The 24931-nt window shown below is 37.0% G+C and overlaps 1 protein-coding gene across 2 annotated transcripts; it reads left to right on the forward strand.

The window, feature by feature from the left end:
• Nucleotides 1-34: 34 nt before the first annotated feature.
• On the forward strand, nucleotides 35-24926 carry LOC117336229 (sorting nexin-8-like). Of its 2 annotated transcripts, none has more exons than XM_033896707.1 (14): nucleotides 35-78; nucleotides 220-344; nucleotides 1550-1682; nucleotides 8087-8280; nucleotides 8927-9044; nucleotides 9337-9458; nucleotides 14709-14789; nucleotides 17111-17271; nucleotides 17840-17972; nucleotides 18503-18571; nucleotides 19127-19237; nucleotides 20130-20168; nucleotides 23314-23464; nucleotides 23882-24926. In XM_033896707.1, the coding sequence occupies exons 1-14, from the start codon at nucleotides 57-59 to the stop codon at nucleotides 23899-23901; spliced, it is 1479 nt and encodes a 492-aa protein (XP_033752598.1). In that variant the 5' UTR covers nucleotides 35-56; the 3' UTR covers nucleotides 23902-24926. The 2 variants fall into 2 exon arrangements, with proteins under 2 accessions (XP_033752598.1, XP_033752590.1); XM_033896699.1 differs by having other exon boundaries at nucleotides 23314-23461; nucleotides 23880-24926.
• The last annotated feature ends 5 nt before the right edge of the window (nucleotides 24927-24931 follow it).

A 24931-nucleotide genomic window follows, 5' to 3' on the forward strand; every position in this document is an offset into this window, starting at 1 on the left:
GAACTATTGTTTTTGGCTTAGAGAGTAAAACATCTTGGTCACATGATCAGGCCAAAATGTCGGCCGACCTGTCGTTCGGTATGGATGTGTTTTTCTAAAAATGTTTTCTTAAGTTGACGATGATACATTTAAAGCGAAACAAAACTCTACTTAGTAATAATATATTTTTAATCTTCCGGCTTTAATTATACGCTTAATTTTGTATTATTTTCTTTGCAGGGTCTGTGCCGCCCTATTATCGTGAAGTTTACGAAATATTGTGTCCGCATGGGGAACAAGTGAACGAGGATTTGTTTGTGCAACTTTTGTTAAAATCCAATTTGCCAAGACAGACAATTTCACAGGTAACTGAGTTAATAGAAATTTAAATGGATTAAAACAATTTGTCATGTACAAAATGTGCAAAACACTGCCGACTGACACATGTCTAATTTGCCCTGAAGCGAAAGTGGTGGGCGGAGCCCCTGTCGTTTCTAACGAGATGTGACAGAAAACCATGTCATGCTGATAGCTAATTATCAACAGTTACAACACGTCTGGAAGTGCATTTCTTTGCGCTTCGGATTTGGTTAATATTATATTTGGAACTAGATCATAATCCAAGCTTAATTTTGAGAACAACAGTACAAGTGTTGTAACTTTTTTTTATATTTTTTTTTTAGAATTTTGTTAATAAATAGGCCTAAATAAATAAATAAAAAAGATTTCATCATTTGTGTAGATATTGCGAGAAATCATATCTATTAATTGAAAAAAAATCTGATTTAGAAAACAAGCAAATTTGCAAAGCTTTTAAAACTGCTAATGTTTATGATTCGGGCATTGATTTAAAATGTTGAAAAACTATTTAAATGTGGGAGAAATAAAATGACTAGAAACATCAAAATTTCAATTCAGGTGTCAAATTGATTATGACCGAAAGGAACCTTCCCCATCATAGACTGTTATTGGAGAACACCACTCTGATCAATATCATTTCCCCCTAACTACTTTCTACTGCAAGCAGCAACTCCACTCCCTCATGTCCATATGCATGTAACTCACCACAACCCCCATGAAGGTCAAGTAATAGTATCCAAAATCAAATATCATTCATCGTATCAATGTTACTGCTATACAGGTCTTTTTGTGTGTTATTTTCATAACACTTCAATAAGAAATAAAAAGTGGGTTTTACCAGTTGAATTTGACATAATATATATATACCCATCTAGTGATCTGTTCCCTGATTATTTGACTGTTAAACCACAAACTTAAAATATAGGGATGGCAACTGTTGTGGTAAAATAGGACATATTAAATAGATACGCGATTTTCGTGAACAGGCCATGGATCTACTTTAATTCTGGTACACTATGATATGACATTACAGTTGGTCTGTTTCTTATAATTTGAAATTTTGGACAAGTTAAATTCAACTTTTTAAAGAGATTTTTAAGAGATTCAGTTACATTTGTTTTATCTAGCCCCTCTTCCATCAAATCAGGAATAGTTAAATATGTATGTATTTGAAAAACACAGCCTCAATTTTGATTTGGTGATGTTGCAGATATGGGATATAGTGGACAATAAGCAGGGATCAGTGTCTAGAACTGGATTATACAAGGCCCTAGCTTTAACAGCATTGGCCCAACAAGGGAAATCAGTCAACGAAAAACTCCTAGAAACATTCTCAGGGCAAGGTAATGCTAATTCTTTATTCTGCATTTATGTATTATCATATATGTATTTATATTATTGTTGTATAGCTTCGCATGTGGGTTAATGTTGCATTTATAATTAAAAAGAACAAAAATCGTCATGTTTTTATATAAATTCAATATTTAATGATTTCCCGGTAAGTTCTGTTTGTTTTCTTGATCGGATTTTAATGTTAGGTGTCCAACGTCTTTATCGCGATGTTTTCGTCGGTCCTCCTGTTCTCGCGTGGTCACGTGACCGGCACGAAGGACTACATTAACACTTGGTCGGTAACTATGGCCAGAGCACCCGACCAACGTATTTTGTCGTACAAACAAATATGATGCACTTATTCATTGTGCTAAGAAACCGAGAAAAAGTGCTGTACATTCTTCTGTTTATTCAAGTATGGTTACATAACGGCGTTATAAACTGGTCTTAATTGACGAAGTGCCGATTAATTGACTACTTTTTAAGTAATTTTGACGATGTTTGTCATTTTCGTAAGAATGTACAGCACTTTTCGTTGTTCCCATACAATTACCTTCACGCTCTTACCTGTTTCATAATTATTGATTTAGGGTAGTCGGGTGCTCTAGAACGATTTATAGAGCAAGTGTTAATGTTCATTCTCCAATATTGGAACTCTTCAGTGTTTTAAGTATCGAAATCGGCATATAGAAAAGAACAAACGTTAATAAACGAATGCAATGGATCGTAATTAATTCAAATAATTATTTACAGATGATTTCCAAAGACATAAGGTATAGTTAGACGTTTTCGGCTGTACATGCAAGTTTGTAAATTCGACACTGTGATAAAACCACTGTCCTCGTCGTTGCCATGACAGCCGATTGAAGCTCCGATCACGAATGCACTGTCAAAGTGAAAGTTGAAGTATTTTTCGCAACATGCCGTTTAAACTTAAAATTACATTCACACCTCATATTGATTGGAGTTGTTTAATCATACCTGATCAATTGAATTGTAAGAAAACTAACAAAAACACTAAAAACACAGAATGAAGCCTTCGTGTCAGGCAGTGCAGACACAACGCGGGATCTGTAAACAATGTGACGTCATTGGAATGTACAAGTTGCAACAATGTACAACAATGTATTTTTTACATGAATACACTAATGAGCAACAAAACGGGACGCAACATTAACCCACATGCGTTGTGATGAATATACTGAATTGATGATGCCAATATTGCTATACATGTGTGTACAGATGATCTTGATTTGAAGTTTACTTTGGTATCATGTGACAAGAGGGCAACATCGAGGAGTTGATAAAAGTCAAAGGAAACAATTTTGTGTGCATTATAGCTTACTTGATAATGCTATAATAGCAAAAAAAAAAAACCAGGATTTCTTTCCGTATATTTCACATCGATGATTACACCAGTATATGATTGATCAGACTACTTGGAGAAGTCTTGCATACCTAGGCTCATGCCACAGGGGCTTGACATGATACTTTGTCCCAGAATGAAAAATCAACCCTATGGTCTATTCCCTAGATCACTTGGGATCTGATCATAGGGTTAGTTTTTCATTCTGGATCATAGAAACGTGTCGGGGCCCCTGTGACTAATGCTAATAGAGATGAGGCTAGATAACAATGCCCATTGTTCATTCAAAATGGAAGATTCACATATCATATATACTACAATACTTCTTCAGCTTAAAATAACCACATCACTGACAGAAATATCTTTGTAGAATGATAACTGCAATGAGATGGTTGGTGTGATTCTGTGCCAACAGGTAGTCTCAAACAGCCCAGTCTAAAGCTCTCTCTACTACGAAAAAAAGAAATTGTCTCTAGTGTCGACTGATATCAGTACTATGCTAGAAAAGTACTTGAATAAGAAGTTCTTGTATTCCATATGAACTTATGAACTCCTTTCAGTTATTCTGCCTCCTTCTGCATAATTGTTTTACATTATACTGTACATGTACAACAAGCACTTGAGTGCATGATTAATTAAATTTAAGTCACTGCCTCCACTAGGGATCAAACCCGGGACATCTGGCTTTCTAGTCTTGCGTTCAATTGCAACCAATAAAGCTTAAGAGAAGTTCTCTCTAGCAGAGCGGATACATTACAGTTAATGTTGATGTATATTAATGTAGATAGTAATGTACACTACACCTAATGGCTTTTGTACAAAGAGGTAGAATAGTGGTAGGTCGGTACCACAAGTCATGTTAGTGGTGGCATGGGATATTGGGAAGTTGCCCCATTGATAACTGCTTCGGTGATGTTTATTTGTGTGTAACTAAGATAAGATGTTGTGTACATAATGATACACATCTGTACTCATCCTGTGATATACGCTACTGGGTTTGTTTACAAACATTTATTACTGATCATAAATATTCATTGAGACTTTAAATTAGTCATGCACTTATTTCAATTACCGGATATATATACATAGGATTCAGTGGGTGTTTTGTGATAAAAACAGCTCATACAGAATTAATAACATGAGCCAGTAATTTCTTACTGTGTACTGGGTGTGACCTACTACAAAGGAATTACAATTTTATAGTTACTACATTCATAAGTAAATTTCATAACTTAAATTTATCTCATAATCAATACATTTCATCCAAATTGTGAAAAAAAGTTACATATATCGATCACAACACCTTTTCGTGTCAGTTTCGTCCTTCCTGGCTTCATAAGAAACAAATTAAATTGTGAAAATACATATAACTTGTTTGCCATCATACACGCTCCAGATATTCAGTAGTTGTTATTAAAAAATCACACTGTTTTTATATGATATTAGAATTATTTTCGACCTTGTTCATCAGCAAGATTTCAAGGTGTCCCATTATCAGATATTACTGTCACCTCATGCTAATATCACCATTTTAAGTATGAGGTGATCGTAAGATAACCCACTTACTGACATAACAGGTGGTTAGAAATATGCTATCATTATATATCTATATCTACACAGTACTAGTGTACACTGTACATCGTGTGTAAAGTAAACGGTATTATAGTACAAGGTTTACCTGTCTTAATACCGCTTTAATATATAAGTGGCATTGTTTACAGCTTTACATGTTTAAGCTGACAGACCCCTCTTTATTAGTTCGTTAAATATTGTCTCCAGATTCATCCATGTCTTTTATTTAGAAAAAAACCCACAAAACAATGAAATTGTATCTTCATTAATGCTTGCAAACAATTCGCCCCATTTTGTCTGAAGAGCATCAAAAGATCCCATTTAAAATCATTCCATTCTGGAGAACATTATACAAGGGGGGGGGGGGGGGGGGGGGGGGGGGGGATGGGGGGAGAGATCACTGTCACTCAATAGTAGAACCTGGAATTAACTTTCAAAATCATTTATTCACATGACAGGGCTTTTTGGGGCCCCATTCCCAGTTGGAATTATTTCATTTGAAAGCCAAATTACCAAAACTTGCAGTTTAAATACTCCTGCAAAAATCTTTCCCATTTTTGCCAATTTTCTTCCCAAAAAGAGACAAAAAGGCTCCACCCAAACCATTCAGAAAAAGCCCTATGATAACACACTATGATAAGCAAATGTTGGATTTTAAAGTGTCAAAGGTCAAGCTAGGTAAACAGTTGCTCTCCCTAAAATAGAGCCGTGAGTAAACAATGTTCTTGGATAGCTGATTAGCATACAGATATAGGCCTCATATATAACCCTCATTCCTAATTGCTGTTTGGCTTTTACTTGGTACTTATAGGGGAGATATAATGACTGCATGTGATATCCGTCTGGTACAGCAGTCACAAGTGTTCACGAGTTCATATCATATTATTGTGTATTACATCTAATCTATTTTTGATTTTATTAATCAATTTCATACCACATAAAGGAACTTGAGAGCTAGTCGAAAGTATATTTATATACATCATATTAAGTGGATGACTATGTTAATTAGAGCATATATTATAAGCAAGCACTTGCGGTCTGTTCTGTTTTGAATGATACTCAAATTCAATGACTGCTCTTAATTAACTTCTTAAGGATTATGATACACAACAACATTTATGGAATCAATATACACAATGTAATTTTAGTTATGAGATTGTAATGGATTATACACAACATAATTTTAGTAATTAGAATATACCTTGTAATGTTACAACATGGAGTTTCCTAAATACTTTGGAGTGGAGATTCAGTACATGTATATAGTCTTAATGAGATATGAAAGCAAAAAGTTTTGAAGAGTTAGATATAATTATAATTACAGGGTACTGGTACCAGTGTTGGGAGGAAAGGAGATTGCCTCATATCAATCTCAATTGACCATAGATACAGGGATAGTAAAAATGTTTTTAGGGTGATACTACAATTTATATTTGAACATTGTGTTGAAAAAAAGTTTTATAACAAATCATTTTGCAAAATGGTACAGTATAGTGCACACATGAAATTCTTGTAGAAATAAATTCTGCTGACTTGAGAAGTATTACTGACTTCTTCTGAACTGCAGATCAGAATTTAACCAAAGGACCTGTTGCAGGATGGCCCACGAAGGAATTCTTTGTAAAACATTTTATTTTGATAAAAGATGTCAAAATACACATGGAATGGCCTATTATTTTTAATTTTTATTTTTGGTGCGATTACAGCACCTTCGATTGAAAATTTTACCAATAGATTTCAAATGCCGCTAGTATCTTAATGAAAAAATATTTTCTGCCTTACCATAAACACACTCTACCAAAATGAACTATTTTTTAATATTGTATGCCTGACTTGTGAATTTATTTTGCATAATTTACATAATACATGAAAATGGGTGGCAGACAGGGATACTTTTTTCGTCATTTTGATTTCAGTAATTCAGAAAAATATCAACAGATGTATCTAAAACCCCGAGTGCAGACAGTGAAAGTATTTTAAAAACATCTTTGATATCCTTGTGAAACATTACAAAAATATCAAGATAGTAGGTCCCTGGCAAGTAAGAGAAATATCATGTTTATCTCCCCTACCCCCAAAAATCAACAAAACCCTGACAAAAAATTCAAAAGCTACTAGTGCCTTAATGAGAGATTATTTGTTCCCAAAGCATGACTTTCTTCAGCCAAAATGAACTAGTTTTGAAGAAAATATGACAAAATTATGATTTTCTTTTGCATAATTTATGTTTTATTTGAAACTTTTCTTCGTTAAATCTGTGGAATGACTAAAAACGATTCAAGTACATGTATTAAACCCTGAGTACAATTTTTCTACGTGTTTCAAACTTTTCTGTCGTGTCATTGTGAAAAAATATGATAGCATGAACAAAGTAAATGACTTTCCATTGCGAGTTTTCACTAGTTATTCATTTATATGTTTACTTTATATAGTACAAGAGTTCTTAGTGTTGTATAATCACAGACAGTATAAACATTGTATCACAGACAGTATAAACATCGTATCACAGACAGTATAAACATTGTATCACAGACAGTATAAACATCGTATCACAGACAGTATAAACATTGTATCACAGACAGTATAAACATCGTATCACAGACAGTATAAACATCGTATCACAGACAGTATAAACATCGTATCACAGACAGTATAAACATCGTATCACAGACAGTATAAACATCGTATCACAGAATTCGAAGGTACCAGATTTCAGGGATGATTCCCTTCGTATAATGTTAATCAGCTATATATAGCCATATGTATTTGTGGTTAAATAACTTTCTTTCAAAGCCGCTCAATTTGTTGGTGATGGATGAAGTCATAGACATTCAGGTGTGATTTTGATGAAGCATGCTTGATTGTCAAAGATGTATACCAGTTTATCACGAACTCTTAAATCCATGCAAGATATGCAGTCAAATTTACATTCCTACAATAGATACACTGCAATATTTAAATTGAAGGGTATGATATTAGAGGAGCTGGTTGACGAGACTGATTTTAATTAGATTGTCAATATACATATATGTATATGTGTATACATATAGGTCTGCATTGATACGTGCTTCTAATGATTTTAATTAGATTGTCAATATACATATGTATATGTGTATACATAGGTCTGCATTGATACGTGCTTCTTAAACCAGGTATTGTGATTCTGTGGTGCTGTTAAGCTGACAACAGCATAAAATGGAGCCGGTAGGTAGTTTGACTAGAATTACATGCATCAGAAGCAATAACTGTAATTTTTTTTACTGTTGTCGCATGTCCTTGAACAGGATACTTTCCGCAGGTTAGTCTACCCAGCTGTTCAATTGGACACCACTGTGCTGAGATTACAAGTAATCATAAGAAGGGCTGGTGTTCTATGGAAACTGAGTTAAATCCCTAGTGAAAGTAGATACACTGTTGATCTGGTGGTGTATGTTAATAGTAATCATTACATCAATACATGTATATATATTTTTTCAGAGCTTCCCAAACCAGGTTTAGGAGACCTGGGAGATCTGCGAGCTACCAGTGTAAAGATGAGGCGGTCCAAAACGCCAACCGTGCTAGGATTTACATTCCGAGAGTTGTGCGAGTTAGATACAGTGAAAGTAGAGCTTGTTCCAGAGAAAAAAGGCCTCATTTTAAAACATGTTGAATATGAAGTGACTAGTCAGGTAAGAGCTACCGTATTTATTCTAACAAACGCCCCATTTCACACCATGAAATATATAGTGGTACTGTGTATATAGTTACTGAAACTTTGTTTTGTTTTGTGGATTGTGTTAGTTTTATGTTGGATATCCTTTAAATAATTACCTCTGGACACACGTGGATGGATATATAACTGTGCCACGGTAAGTTCTTTTTCTCGAATTGAGGAATTTTTCTTTCCAAAAAAAAGGGGGGGGGGGGGTTTATTAGGGTGAGGGCATTTATTAGAATAAATACGGTATGTCTGTTTTGCTGTTATACAATATGATAATTGTGACATCAGATTTCCAAAAAAGATACAATGTCTCAACTTGAATTTAAATATTGATAATGATTTAAAATAAGATGTCGATATTTATAGCTTACTGTAGGATATAACTTTGAACTAATTAAATTTTGTTGAAAGATCTGGTTTTAAAGTTTGTAAGTTGATACTGGTTACTGGTATTTAAATAGTGGGCATTGACAGAATTGATTTTCACAAATTTATATTGGCTTATCAGGGATGGTGATCAGAGTTGGTAATATGAGTAGTATTTTTTTTTTTTTTTTTTTCTGATGTAACATCAGAGAGTAATTATAATCAATTTGAGGATTGGTTTTCTTCAGAATTGTAAGGCGACCGTCCTCAGAAGATACAACGACTTTGTGTCCTTTTATGAGTTATTGATGACTCGATTCCCATACAGAATGATTCCTAGTCTTCCACCCAAGAAAATGATGGGAGGTAAACATTTATAATCTACTTTATTATTAAAATTAAAGCAAAACAAAATCTGTTTCAATTTTTAGACAAAAGAATGCAAAATTAAAAAAAAAAACCCAAAAAAAAACCCCAGATATTACATGACTTTTACACTTTCATTCTCACTATCAATCACAATGTAATATGTTGATGTTAACATCTGCAAAATTTAATTTAAAAGTCTTTAATCTGTATATGAGTTTGTAGGGAGAGTGGCTGTATAAATCACCCAGCACACACAAACAACAACCAATACCATGATTTATCTTTACAGCCAGCAGAGAGTTTATTGAACAAAGAAGGAAATCCCTGAGAAGATTCCTGAACTTGATTGCGCGGCATCCACAGATTTATGACGATAAATTAGTCCTGTTCTTTTTTACTTTTAATGGATCGGTAAGTATCATTTACATTGTCCTGTAATAAGCCCACCCATGTCTGGTAATAAGTCCACCAATGTCTGGTAATAAGCCAACCCATGTCTGGTAATAAACTCACCCATGTCTGGTAATAAGTTTACCCATGTCTGGTAATAAGTCTACCCATGTCTGGTAATAAACTCACCCAAGTCAATTCCAGTTCAGTTGTTATCAAAGGATATTTCATTGTCCTATAATAAGTCCATCCATGTCATTGTCTTGTAATAAGCCCACCCATGTCATTGTCCTGTAATAAGTCCACCCATATCATTGTCCTGTAATAAGCCCACCCATGTCATTGTCTTGTAATAAGCCCACCTAAGTTATTGTCCTGTAATAAATCCACCCATGTCATTGTCCTGTAATAAGCCCACCCATGTCATTGTCCTGTAATAAGCCCACCTAAGTTATTGTCCTGTAATAAGCCCACCCATGTCATTGTCCTGTAATAAGTCCACCCATGTCATTGTCCTGTAATAAGCCCACCTAAGTTATTGTCCTGTAATAAATCCACCCATATCATTGTCCTGTAATAAGTCCACCCATGTCATTGTCCTGTAATAAGCCCACCCTGTCATTGTCCTGTAATAAGTCCACCCATGTCATTGTCCTGTAATAAGTCCACCCATGTCATTGTCCTGTAATAAGTCCACCCATATCATTGTCCTGTAATAAGTCCACCCATGTCATTGTCCTGTAATAAGCCCACCCATGTCATTGTCCTGTAATAAGCCCACCCATGTCATTGTCCTGTAATAAGCCCACCCATGTCATTGTCCTGTAATAAGCCCACCCATGTCATTGTCCTGTAATAAGCCCACCCATGTCATTGTCCTGTAATAAGTCCACCCATGTCATTGTCCTGTAATAAGTCCACCCACGTCATTGTCTTGTAATAAGTCCACCCATGTCATTGTCCTGTAATAAGTCCACCCATGTCATTGTCCTGTATTAAGTCCACCCATGTCATTGTCCTGTATTAAGTCCACCCATAGCATTGTCCTGTAATAAGTCCACCCATGTCATTGTCCTGTAATAAGTCCACCCATGTCATTGTCCTGTAATAAGTCCACCCATGTCATTGTCCTGTAATAAGTCCACCTATGTCATTGTCCTGTAATAAGTCCACCCATGTCATTGTCCTGTAATAAGCCCACCCATGTCATTGTCCTGTAATAAGCCCACCCATGTCATTGTCCTGTAATAAGTCCACCCATGTCATTGTCCTGTAATAAGTCCACCCATGTCATTTTCCTGTAATACGCCTACCCATGTCATTGTCCTGTAATAAGTCCACCCATGTCATTTTCCTGTAATATGCCTACCCATGTCATTGTCCTGTAATAAGTCCACCCATATCATTGTCCTGTAATAAGCCCACCCATGTCATTGTCCTGTAATACGCCTACCCATGTCATTGTCCTGTAATAAGCCCACCCATGTCATTGTCCTGTAATAAGCCCACCCATGTCATTGTCCTGTAATAAGCCCACCCATGTCATTGTCCTGTAATAAGTCCACCCATGTCATATGTATATGTACGTTAGATATGATAATGTGTTTCAGTTGTGGTAAATCATTTTTAGCCCACCATCATCAGATGGTGGGCTATTCAAATCGCCCTGCGTCCGTGGTCCGTCGTCCGTCCGTCCCTCCGTCCGTCTGTCCGTCCGTCCGTCCGTCCCTCCGTCCGTCCGTAAACAATTCTTGTTATCGCTAATCCTCAGAAAGTACTGAAGGGATCTTTCTCAAATTTCATATGTAGGTTCCCCTTGGTGCTTAGTTATGCATATTGCATTTTGAGACCAATCGGAAAACAACATGGCCGACAGGCAGCCATCTTGGATTTTGACAATTGAAGTTCGTTATCGCTATTTCTGAGAAAGTACAGAAGGGATCTTCCTCAAATTTCATATGTAGGTTCCCCTTGGTGCCTAGTTATGCATATTGCATTTTGAGACCAATCGGTAAGCAACATGGCCGACAGGCAGCCATCTTGGATTTTGACAATTGAAGTTTGTTATCGCTATTTCTGAGAAAGTACTGAAGGGATCTTTCTCAAATTCCATATGTAGGTTCCCCTTGGTGCCTAGTTATGCATATTGCATTTTGAGACCAATCGGAAAACAACATGGCCGCCAGGCAGCCATCTTGGATTTTGACAATTGAAGTTTGTTATCGCTAATCCTCAGAAAGCACTGAAGGGATCTTTCTCAAATTTCATATGTAGGTTCCCCTTGGTGCCTAGTTATGCATATTGCATTTTGAGACCAATCGGTAAGCAACATGGCCGACAGGCAGCCATCTTGGATTTTGACAATTGAAGTTTGTTATCGCTATTTCTGAGAAAGTACTGAAGGGATCTTTCTCAAATTCCATATGTAGGTTCCCCTTGGTGCCTAGTTATGCATATTGCATTTTGAGACCAATCGGAAAACAACATGGCCGACAGGCAGCCATCTTGGATTTTGACAATTGAAGTTTGTTATCGCTAATCCTCAGAAAGTACTGAAGGGATCTTTCTCAAATTTCATATGTAGGTTCCCCTTGGTGCCTAGTTATGCATATTGCATTTTGAGACCAATCGGAAAACAACATGGCCGACAGGCAGCCATCTTGGATTTTGACAATTGAAGTTCGTTATCGCTATTTCTGAGAAAGTTATGAAGGGATCTTTCTCAAATTTCATATGTAGGTTCCCCTTGGTGCCTAGTTATGCATATTGCATTTTGAGACCAATCGGTAAGCAACATGGCCGACAGGCAGCCATCTTGGATTTTGACAATTGAAGTTTGTTATCGCTATTTCTCAGAAAGTACTGAAGGGATCTTTCTCAAATTTCACATGTAGGTTTCCCTTGGTGCCTAGTTATGCATATTGCATTTTGAGACCAATCGGAAAACAACATGGCCGACAGGCAGCCATCTTGGATTTTGACAATTGAAGTTTGTTATCGCTATTTCTGAGAAAGTGATGAAGGGATATTTCCCAAATGTCATATGTAGGTTCCCCTTGGTGCCTAGTTATGCATATTGTATTTTGAGACCAATCGGAAAACAACATGGCCAACAGGCAGCCATCTTGGATTTTGATAATTGAAGTTTGTTATCGCTAATCCTCAGAAAGTACTGAAGGGATCTTTCTCAAATTTCATATGTAGGTTCCCCTTGGTGCCTAGTTATGCATATTGCATTTTGAGACCAATCGGAAAACAACATGGCCGACAGGCAGCCATCTTGGATTTTGACAATTGAAGTTCGTTATCGCTATTTCTGAGAAAGTTATGAAGGGATCTTTCTCAAATTTCATATGTAGGTTCCCCTTGGTGCCTAGTTATGCATATTGCATTTTGAGACCAATCGGTAAGCAACATGGCCGACAGGCAGCCATCTTGGATTTTGACAATTGAAGTTTGTTATCGCTATTTCTCAGAAAGTACTGAAGGGATCTTTCTCAAATTTCACATGTAGGTTTCCCTTGGTGCCTAGTTATGCATATTGCATTTTGAGACCAATCGGAAAACAACATGGCCGACAGGCAGCCATCTTGGATTTTGACAATTGAAGTTTGTTATCGCTATTTCTCAGAAAGTGATGAAGGGATATTTCCCAAATGTCATATGTAGGTTCCCCTTGGTGCCTAGTTATGCATATTGTATTTTGAGACCAATCGGAAAACAACATGGCCAACAGGCAGCCATCTTGGATTTTGATAATTGAAGTTTGTTATCGCTATTTCTGAGAAAGTACTGAAGGGATCTTTCTCAAATTTCACATGTAGGTTCCCCTTGGTGCCTAGTTATGCATATTGCATTTTGAGACCAATCGGAAAACAACATGGCCGACAGGCAGCCATCTTGGATATTGATAATTGAAGTTTGTTATCGCTATTTCTCAGAAAGTAATCTAGGGATCTTTCCCTAATATTTTATGTAGGTTCCCCTCGGGGACATTTTGAGATCAATCAGAAAACAACATGGCCGACAGGCAGCCATCTTGGATTTTGACAATTGAAGTTTGTTATCGCTATTTCTGAGAAAGTACTGAAGGGATCTTTCTCAAATTTCATATGTAGGTTCCCCTTGCTGCCTAGTTATGCATATTGCATTTGAGACCAATCGGAAAACAACATGGTCGACAGGCAGCCATCTTGGATTTTGACAATTGAAGTTTGTTATCGCTATTTCTCAGAAAGCACTGAAGGGATCTTTCTCAAATTTCATATGTAGGTTTTCTTGGTGCCTAGTTATGCATATTGCATTTTGAGACCAATCGGAAAACAACATGGACAACAGGCAGCCATCTTGGATATTGACAATTGAAGTTTGTTATCGCTATTTCTCAGAAAGTACTGAAGGAATCTTCCTCAAATTTCATATGTAGGTTTCCCTCAGTGCCTAGTTATGCATATTGGGACCAATCCGAAACAACATGGCCGACAGACAGCCATTATCGCTAAATCTTAAATTCTATATATAATAGGTTCCCCTGGTTTGAAAAGTACTAGCTATAGAGGGCTGTTTCTGAATTTACACAGATTAGTAAGACTTAGAGGAAGGGAAAAGTAGAGAAAAGATCAATCTGACATGGAACCTATAAAGATCATTCAATGGTGGGCGCCAAGATCCCTCTGGGATCTCTTGTAATATTTACCATCAAATATGAATAGTGTTCAAATATCCACTCAGTGTATGTACATGTTTACAGACTACACTGAATCATCCCTTGATTCGATACATAGATATTGCTACAACAGTGAACATATACAAAAGAAGGAAGTTGTCCAAGTGCAGTTGTACATTAAGATCTAATTAAAGTAATACAAAGGCTATCGAGTGTTATTCTACATCAGCACTTAGTAGTGTACAACAATATCAAATTATCTCCTTGAGATTAAGTTACGGGCGCTGTCTCTGCACTCTGTCATCTTGAGGTTAAGGTCGGAAACCTATACTTTTAGCTGATACGCTCTACACACACACAGGATTATGTCAAATAATGATGTTGTACAGCTGTACAAGTTTATGTGTTATCTTATTGCCGAATAATTTTGACCCCAGGAAAGTTTGAGGTTTTCATAATGTGCATTAACAGTTTATGTCATTTTGGGTGAGATAACATGTAAAAACTGTGTCAGTGTCAGTATAAACTAAACATTCAGCATGTGCATTATATGTATATATAAATATTATGTAATATCTAGGCACAATGAATTTCTTTTCCTTCAGGATATGCAACATAAGATAAAAGAGGCCTTCCGAGGGATACCCGATGAATTCATGACCAGTAATTTAGCTAGTCAGGCAAAGGTGAGCAGCATATTGTATAACATGACATGTTCACTGTATAAACATTCACAGTTCGTGTGGCTAAAAGGAACCACATAACTTAATTGAAAAACTACACTACTATTGTCGATATCAATGAAAGTTTATACCACAAAAATCACCTACGAGCTGTGACGTCACAATCTCTCACTTTCGTTTTCGTTATATTTCCTTTCACGGTTCATTTTGTGGTTTCTTTCGGTTCATATATGATGTAGTTGAACTATATTTTAGTGTACATGTTGGAATTTTTCATGTTTTTTTAGTGTATTGGTAGCATTTCTGACTTTGAAATGAAATTTTGTCAAAAAATCTTTCCTCAATGATATTCATGATGTCTTGCAATGATTTGTTTATATACAGAATTGATAAAATAATGCATACTTTTTAGCTCACCTGGTCCGAAGGACCAAAGTGAGCTTATGCCATACCGTGGCGTCCGTCGTCCGTCGTCCGTCCGTCAACAATTGACTTATTTGACTTCTTCTTCATAACCGCTGATCGGAATTTCACCAAATTTGGTCAGAAGCATCCCTATGGGTAGGGGACTCAAAATTGTACAAATGATGGGGCTGACCCCCTGGGCGCCTTTAGGGCGGGACCAAAAGGGGTCAATTTAGCTATTTTGATATAAACGACTTCTTCTCTGAAACCGAGCAATGGATATCGCTCATATTTGCTTGGTAGCATCACTATGGGGTGGGGATTCAAAATTGTACAAATGATGGGGCTGACCCCCTGGGGCCCTCTGGGGCGGGGCCAAATGAGGTCAATCGGGCTATATTGATATAAATGACTTCTTCTCTGAAACCGAGTATTGGATATCGCTCATATTTTCCTGGTAGCATCACTATGTGGTGGGGATTCAAAATTGAACAAATGATGGGGCTGACCCCCCAGGGGCCTGAGGGGCGGGGCCAAATGTGGTCAATTGGGCTCTATTGATATAAACGACTTCTTCTCTGAAACCGAGCAATTGATATCGCTCATATTTGCCTGGTAGCATCACTACTGAGTGGGGACTCAAAATTGTACAAATGGTGGGGCTGACCCCCCAGGGCGCTGAGGGGCGGGGCCAAATGTGGTCAATTGGGCTCTATTGATATAAACGACTTCTTCTCTGAAACCGAGCAATTGATATCGCTCATATTTGCCTGGTAGCATCACTACTGAGTGGGGACTCAAAATTGTACAAATGGTGGGGCTGACCCCCCAGGGCGCTGAGGGGCGGGGCCAAACGGTCAATTGGCTAAATTGATATAAACAACTTCTCCTCTGAAACTAAGCAATGGATATCTCACGTATTTGCCTTGTAGCACCTACTTAGGGTAGGAATTCAAAATCGTACAAATGGTGGGGCTAACCCCCTGGGTGTCTTAGGGGCGGGGCCAAAAAGGGCCAGTTTGGCTAGATTGATATAAACGACTTCTCCTCGGAAACAAAGCAATGGATATCTCACATATTTGACTGGTAATATCCCCTTGGGGTAGGGATTCAAAATTGTACAAATGATAGGGCTGACCCCCCTGAGGGCTGAGGGGCGGGCCAGAAGGGGTCAATTTGCCTAAATTGATATAAACAACTTCTTCTCTGAAACTAAGCAATGGATATATATATATATTGCTCATATTCACTTGGTAGCATCCCCTTGGGGTAGGGATTCAAAATTGTACAATTGGTGGGGCTGACCCCCGGGGGGCTGAGGGGCGGGGCCAAAAGGGATCAATTTGGCTAAATTTACATTTTTAGAATTACAATAAAAACAATGTTCATGTAACCATATAAAATGCATATGATATATATTGACATAGCAATACCAGTGGCAAATATACTTAAGCATATAGTTCTTGTTTCATATCTCATGAAACCAGGTGAGCGATACGGGCCTCTTGTTTAATTGTAACTAAAATTTAAGAAGAAAAAACCTAAAAAAACAAAAAACAGAAACACAGCATGGACATTTATTATCAACATTCAGCTAAGAGAAATTCTATACCAGGTTATAAGGAAACTCAGGTACCAATCAAGATTTGCTCTGATAAAGATACAAACTGATTTCATAATGTTTCTATCGTCTAGTAATTTTGTTTTTAAAAAAAAGAAGAAAAAAACAGTATTTTAATATCTCCAATATGTGTTGTCCCTGATGTGCTGAAGCTGAATATCCAAGAGCCTGATGAAAATGTGCTGTATCTGAGATATAGTGCTGTATCTAAGAGCTCTGGTGAATGTGTGTTTTTGTTTACTTTTATAATGTTATGACAGGAAGTTGATTTAATTTGTTGTGTTATTATGATTGTTAGGACCTGGTTCCCATGGATACACAGATGCAGCTTGGCAACAGTAAAGAACATATTCGTATACTGAGTAGTAGTGTTTCCAAGCTAAAGGACATCGCGGAGAGGATGGTGATGAGGGCGACTAGCTATGCTTGTGATATGTTACAGTTTGGCCAGGAACTAAGGTTAGTCGCCACTATGTAGACACCTCCAAGCAACCCTGGGATTACATTAAAGCAGATTTAGAATTTAGAGGGTTAAGAGGGATGATTTTTATACTCATTGGACTAAGTTTATACCTGGAAGGTCTCCTTTTGTATTTCACAGTCACTTTCATTGGCCAGAGGTTAAATCTGTTTGTGGTCTATGTATAAGTTAACATATATTCAACCATTAAACTAGCATGATTTGTCCAGTAAGTTGATACCTCTTTTGTGTTAAAGAGAGAAATGTTTAAAAGAAAGTGGTACGATAAGAAATTATTAATTTTTAGAAATATGATAATACTTTGAGACATGTAGAGTTGGTTATGAAAATAGGGATTACTGTATCTACTGAGGTTTCACTCAAGTTCAAAATAAATGAATTACTTAGCAGTAAACCGATTTAATTCCAGAAGTGATGTTTTGGATGAAGTCATATTTGCAGTATTTACCTGGTGATCCGTATATTGTTGATTGCCATTGTTCAGATTATGTTTCCGTTACTGATTGATACCGGGAATGCTTATAATGTATTAATAATCTGTTTTAGTTCCCTGAGTAATGACTCAACTTCCGTGACGACATGGGCTACAGGATCAAATGACTCATGGGAAAGTTTAAAGAAGGGTTTTAAACACCTTTCTGTGGAGTATGCTAGTCTGGGAGACAAGGCTTCTCAAGAGGTAAACAAACCAACTTACACTATAGAGTCCACTTATGTCAGAAAATAATTATTACTTCAGCAGCTTGTATGCTTCGATACATATTAAACATTGGTTTGTGTTAGAGTTATCTCCCTCTATGAATTTGTCCGACATGATGTACTTGTTCTTATAAAAGCTGCCTTTAATTGGGGTGTTGTCACATTATTCCCCCTTCTTTATCACGTTTAATCAGGGTTTTCATGAAGTTAATGTGTAATTTACAATCAATAAAACATATTTCACATGTATGGTAGAGTGTGTTTGATGTCACAGGAAAGTAGAAAACGCACACAAGTCTTCATGTCATGGAAAGTAGAATACAGTTTTAACTTATAAGTCCCCATGTCACATTAAGGTAGCATATACCCTTTTTTTCATAAACATGTCACAGGAAGGTAGTGTGCAGGCTGAAGTGCTACATGTGTTTGTCTATTCAATAATATGAACGTTTTAAAAATCTTAATAAGATTTCTGGTCACATTTTTACACTGATATTCATTTTATTGCAGGCTGCAGATGAAGCAGAGAAAGTAGTAGAAAAATTAGCACTATTTCAGGATTTACTTTTGTCATACAAGGTAAGTGTTGTTTGTGTGTTATCTTATACTCCATGTAGTTTAGTAGTGCTGTAATAATAAAAAAATTTAGTATGAAAATTGGCACTACTCTACATAACTTTGGACTGGATGATATCCTTGATAAATCTATGTTTATATTCAGTATAAGACTAAACTATGGGTATTCACAGCAATGTGTTATTTAACTCCCTGCCACAAAGTCTGTTTTCCCCAAACATCCATTTACCAGTCAATGATACTTCAGTTGACATTTTTATTTCTGTTTCTCAGTTTATTAGCAGATTTAGGATGCAATATTTGGTTGACATTGATGCTATGAAATGTAAAAACGTTGACAAATTATTTCAATTTTGTGACATATTTTTTAAACTTAATCAACAATGTGAAGTTTTGATTATTAGTAAACTACATTTACTTGTGTTTCCATAAAATGGGAGCTAGAACATCCATGTTTCATGAACCTTCTCTAATTTCTTTGTTCTGTAATCTTTTTTGTCCGTGTATGATCTATTCATTTTGTCTATATTATAAGTACATTGTATTTTGTATTGATAGGAATTGTGTGACAGGCATGAAAAAGGTGTCCTCCATGATCATCAAAGGGCAATCCAAAAAATGGGTCAGTACAAGAAAAAGAAGATGTCTGCTACTGTTGGAACATCGGAGGTATGGCTGATTTCAATAACGTGTCATATTTTGTTTTGATGTGATGGGGTATGAACTTCATAATGCAAGCAAAGTCTTGACAGCTCTGAACAGAATGTCTTATTTGTAATATCTACATTTACTTACAAACATTGATAGACATTAATCATAGTTTGTATCTCAAAAAAAATATCTTTAATATATACATAATACTGTTTGGCCATACTTTGCCATCTTTTCGCTGGGAAATCATATACACTTCAACACTGTATAGTTGTTAGATTTCACTGGGCTAATATTTTGTGGTTGTCCCATCAGACTTAGTTTGTGGATAATATATTTCATGCAAACACACCTAGTAAACATTTTGCAGTAAACACATACAATGTATATAGATATTCGCTTGGTAATAAATTTTGTGCTTTATTTATTGAAAAATTAAATCCCCCATGAATATTACTAACTCTATAGTACATTATTTGATTTGTTTCAAAATAAAACTTACATACAATTATTTATAACCGGGAATGTTTACAAGGCGGTGTTGTGTGAAATTTAATATGTGTGAACTAGTTCCGATATGGACAACAGCCAAATAATGTCCCCATGAAATTGAACAACTACAGTGTAATAGGATGTCGTAGGCCGGTGGTTTTTCTCCGGGTACTCCGGCTTTCCTCCACCTCCAAAACTTGGCACGTCCTTAAATGACCCTGGCTGTTAATAGGACGTTAAACAAAAACAAACAAACAAACCGATATGGACAACAGCCAAATAATGTCCCCATGTTTAACAACTACAGTGTAATAGGATGTCGTAGAGGATTATTGATGTTATGTGTGCTGTGTATTGCTGTAGAGGATTGTTGATGTTATGTGTGCTGTGTATTATATGGTATGATTATTATTTTTAGGTGGGAGCAGTAGAACAGCTGGAACAGAAAATATTACAGGTGAGTTTGAGTTTCTGTTGTCTATGCTTTTAAAGGGGCATTCATTTGAATGAAGTTTAGGTCGTCAAAATTAAACTTCAAGGAAAATATATATTTTTTCCAAGTAGTAAAAGTGATAATTTATAGATATACGCCTTTTTCCTGTACATTTTGGCGTTAATTCCATTACATGTAGGCACAAACACTCGCATAACCATCGTTCGGATATAGATTTCATCAATAGAAATTGTGCTTATCTTTGATGTCTGAACGAAGGAATGCCTCTTTAAATCTCTACTTTTAATACATACACGTAGTGGATGTATGAGTACATGTATCTGTCAGTAGTAAAGAGCTTCGTAGTTTATTGGCTATTGGGTATATATTTAGTTATTGATACACCGAGTATGGTAACATTTCTACACCTGATTAGATACTGACAGATTTTAGTCAAAGTTAAAGGGTCAAAGGTCTTACATACCCAGCCTGAGTAGAAGATCCTTTATGTCAGGAACTGCTGAAGAGATTTTGAATTGGTTTACCAGGTATACAATTGTCGTGTACATGTATTTACAACGTCATAATGGCAGAATCAAACTAACAGGTTTTGGTTGTCATAAGTAAAGGTTAAAGGGTCATATGGAAAGGTTACAGGGTCATCAGTAAAGGTTAAAGGGTCACCACTAATGGTTAAAGGGTCTTCAGTAAAGGTTAAAGAGTCATCAGTAAAGGTTAAAGGGTCATCAGTAAAGGTTAAAGGATCAACACTAAAGATAAAAGGGTCATCAGTAAAAGTTAAAGGGTCATCAATGAAGGTTAAAGGGTCATCAGTGAAGGTTAAAGGGTCAGATATATGTTTTGACCAATTTGTCTTTGGGTATATGAGGATTGTCTTTATTGTCTTCATACCTTGTTCAATTTGCTTTTATTAGGTCATCTGACCCGAAGGGTCAGGATGACCTATAGTCATCATGCTTCGTCCGTCGTCGTGCGCCGTGCGCCGTCCGCCGTCTGCCGTGCGCCGTCCGCCGTGCGTAAACTTTTCACATTTCAATCTTCTTCTCAAGTTCCACCAGTGCTATTGAGCTGAAACTTGCCTGGAATGATCCTGTGATGGTCCTGACCAAGTGTTGTTATTTTTCGGGTCAGTCCGAAATCCAAGATGGCCGCCATAGCCGCCATTTTGAAAACACATTTTAAACTTATTCTCAAGTTCCACCAGTGCTGTTGGGCTGAAACTTGCCAGAAATGATCCTGAGATGATCCCGACCAAGTGTTGTTATTTTTTGTGTCGGTCCGAAATCCAAGATGGCCGTCATAGCCGCCATCTTGAAAAACACATTTTAAACTTCTTCTCAAGTTCCACCAGTGCCATTGAGTTGAAACTTGCCTGAAATGATCCTGATATAATCCTGACCAAGTGTTGTTATTTTTTGGGTTGGTCCGAAATCCAAGATGGCCGCCATAGCCGCCATCTTGAAAAACACATTTTAAACTTCTTCTCAAGTTCCACCAGTGCCATTGAGCTGAAACTTGCCTGAAATGATCCTGAGATGATCCCGACCAAGTGTTGTTATATTTCGGGTCGGTCCAAAATCCAAGATGGCCGCCATAGCCGCCATTTTGAAAACACATTTTAAACTTCTTCTCAGGTTCCACCAGTGCTGTTGGGCTGAAACTTGCCAGAAATAATCCTGAGATGATCCCGACCAAGTGTTGTTATTTTTTGGGTCGGTCCGATATCCAAGATGGCCGCCATAGCCGCCATCTTGAAAAACACATTTTAAACTTCTTCTCAAGTTCCACCAGTGCCATTGAGCTGAAACTTGCCTGAAATGATCCTGAGATGATCCCGACCAAGTGTTGTTATTTTTCGGGTCGGTCCAAAATCCAAGATGGCCGCATTAGCCGCCATCTTGAAAAACACATTTTAAACTTCTTCTCAAGTTCCACTGGTGCCATTGAGCTGAAACTTGCCTGAAATGATCCTGATATAATCCTGACCAAGTGTTGTTATTTTTTGGGTCGGTCAGAAATCCAAGATGGCCGCCATAGCCGCCATTTTGAAAACACATTTTAAACTTCTTCTCAAGTTCCACCAGTGCTGTTTGGCTGAAACTTGCCAGGAATAATCCTGAGATGATCCCGACCAAGTGTTGCTTTTTTTTGGGTTGGTCCGAAATCCAAGATGGCCGCCATAGCCGCTATCTTGAAAAACACATTTTAAACTTCTTCTCAAGTTCCACCAGTGCTATTGAGCTGAAACTTGCCTGAAATGATCCTGATATGATCATGACCAAGTGTTGTTATTTTTCGGGTCGGTCCGAAATCCAAGATGGTCGCCAAAGCCGCCATTTTGAAAACACATTTTAAACTTCTTCTCAAGTTCCACCAGTGCTGTTGGGCTGATACTTGCCAGAAATAATCCTGATATGATCCCGACCAAGTGTTGTTATTTTTCGGGTCGGTCCGAAATCCAAGATGGCAGCCATAGCCGCCATCTTGAAAAACACATTTTAAACTTCTTCTCAATTTCCACCAGTGCTATAGAGCTAAAAATTGCCTGAAATGATCCTGATTTGATCCCGACCAAGTGTTGTTATTTTTCGGGTCGGTCCGAAATCCAAGATGGCCACCATAACCACTATCTTCAAAAACACATTTTAAACTTTTTCTCAAGTTCCACCAGTGCTGTTGGGCTGAAACTTGCCTAAAATGTTCCTGAGATAATCCTGACCAAGTGTTGTTATTTTTAGATTAGTCTGAAATGCAAGATGGCCACCATATCCGCCATCTTAAAAAACATGATTGCGCAATCATGGTTTTCCTGAACAACACCTATTTCAAACTTCTTCTCAAATTCCACACCGTGGGATTCAGCTCTTACTTACCAGAAATTATCCTTAGATGGTCCAGACCAAGTGTTATCATTTATTGGGTCGGTCAGATATCCAAGATGGCCACCATGGCCAACAGTGCCACTATATACTTGCTACAGAGAATGCATACTACAATAATATAAGGGTTTTAATTTAGAGTCAGATGACCGTTAAGGCCCCTGGGCCTCTTGTTTTCTATACTGTCCATGTATTGACTTAGTTTCAAGTGTTAATCTTCCTTTACCATAACCTTGTTTAAATACAAGTATGTTTTCTTCTGTCTGCAGCAAGAAAGTCAAATTGCCAACATGGAAAATAGGAATTACTACAGCTTACACTGCCTACAGATGGAAACTCAGTTAATTTATGCAAATGTTGAAATTCTATATGACGTCCTTGGAGGGATGGCCGAAACACAGGCAAAATCACATACAGGAGGTGGGTTTAACATTCAGAAGTCTGTTATTGAGTTTAAGATAAATTTATATTGACAAAACAGCTCTTTACCTTTAGCCTATAAACACCATATGCAAAGTTCAGTGATAATAATTTAAAAATTTCAAGTCACAATAAAAATAATAAATATAAAAGAGGAGGCACAGTCAATTTATCATGATTTAATGATTTAAAATGTTAATGAAAATATTATCTCTTTGCAAGGATAATGAAATTGATATCTTACAAAACATATACAGTATTATGTCTTATACATATACTTTTTATTTTTTATTTGTTCATTTCTTTTTTTGCGAAATAAAAGCGATTTCTTAAAGATTTATTTTATACAGATCTGTAAAAAATCTTTAAGATAAAATCGTGCCTATTAACATCAAGGTTTCTTTTCTTATTTTACAGCTCAGCAGAGTGTGGAATGAAATTCGACCAATCATAGAGAATGTAATAGGCAAAGAAATTTCCTCAAGGACTTCACCAGTTGGTTCCCCTCTAAACAACAACCATGCTGGCATCACCTTATGAAAACAAGCAATACTTGTGTGAATGTTTTCTAGACTGTAACAAATTGTTAGTGGGAAGTGTATATCCAGTCTGGCAATAGGAGTGTACTAGGTCCCCTTAACTCCCAAGGTTACCCAAAAAATGTCACCCAGGGTTGGTGACCTTGGATTCTGTGTTCAAATCCCTCCTCATAACTACCATCAACAGGATAACAATGCGACAAAGAGATGGTGTTTGAGTCCTTTGTCTCAGCGTGATCACTACAGATCGCTGATGTCCTGTTCTCATACTGCTTAAATAATGATGAATTCTATCCCACCTAAAGCTTGTGTAGCTTCAGAAAATAAGATTAAGATGTTGAAATTCACATCACAGATGATGACTAGTGAAGCTCACATAATGCCATAGTAAATTACACTTTGTCACTCCTTGTCGAACTCTTGACATCACAGACTGTGACTAGTCAGGCCAATTGTCTACCTTATTAATTTACACTCTGTCACTCCTGGTGGACTGTGACATCACAGACTGTGACTAGTCAGGCCAACTGTCTACCTTATTAATTTACACTTTGTCACTCCTGGTGGACTGTGACATCACAGACTGTGACTAGTCAGGCCCATTGTCTACCTTATTAATTTACGCTTTGTCACTCCTGGTGGACTGTGACATCACAGACTGTGACTAGTTAGGCCGACTGTCTACCTTATTAATTTACACTTTGTCACTCCTGCTGGACTGTGACATCACAGACTGTGACTAGTCAGGCCAACTGTCTGCCATAGTAAATTACACTTTGTCACTCCTGGTGGACTGTGACATCACAGACTGTGACTAGTTAGGCCAACTGTCTACCTTATTAATTTACACTTTGTCACTCCTGGTGGACTGTGACATCACAGACAGTGACTAGTCAGGCCAACTGTCTACCATAGTAAATTACACTCT

The sequence above is a fragment of the Pecten maximus genome, chromosome 1 (assembly GCF_902652985.1).
Source record: "Pecten maximus chromosome 1, xPecMax1.1, whole genome shotgun sequence".
Lineage (NCBI taxonomy): Eukaryota > Metazoa > Mollusca > Bivalvia > Pectinida > Pectinidae > Pecten > Pecten maximus.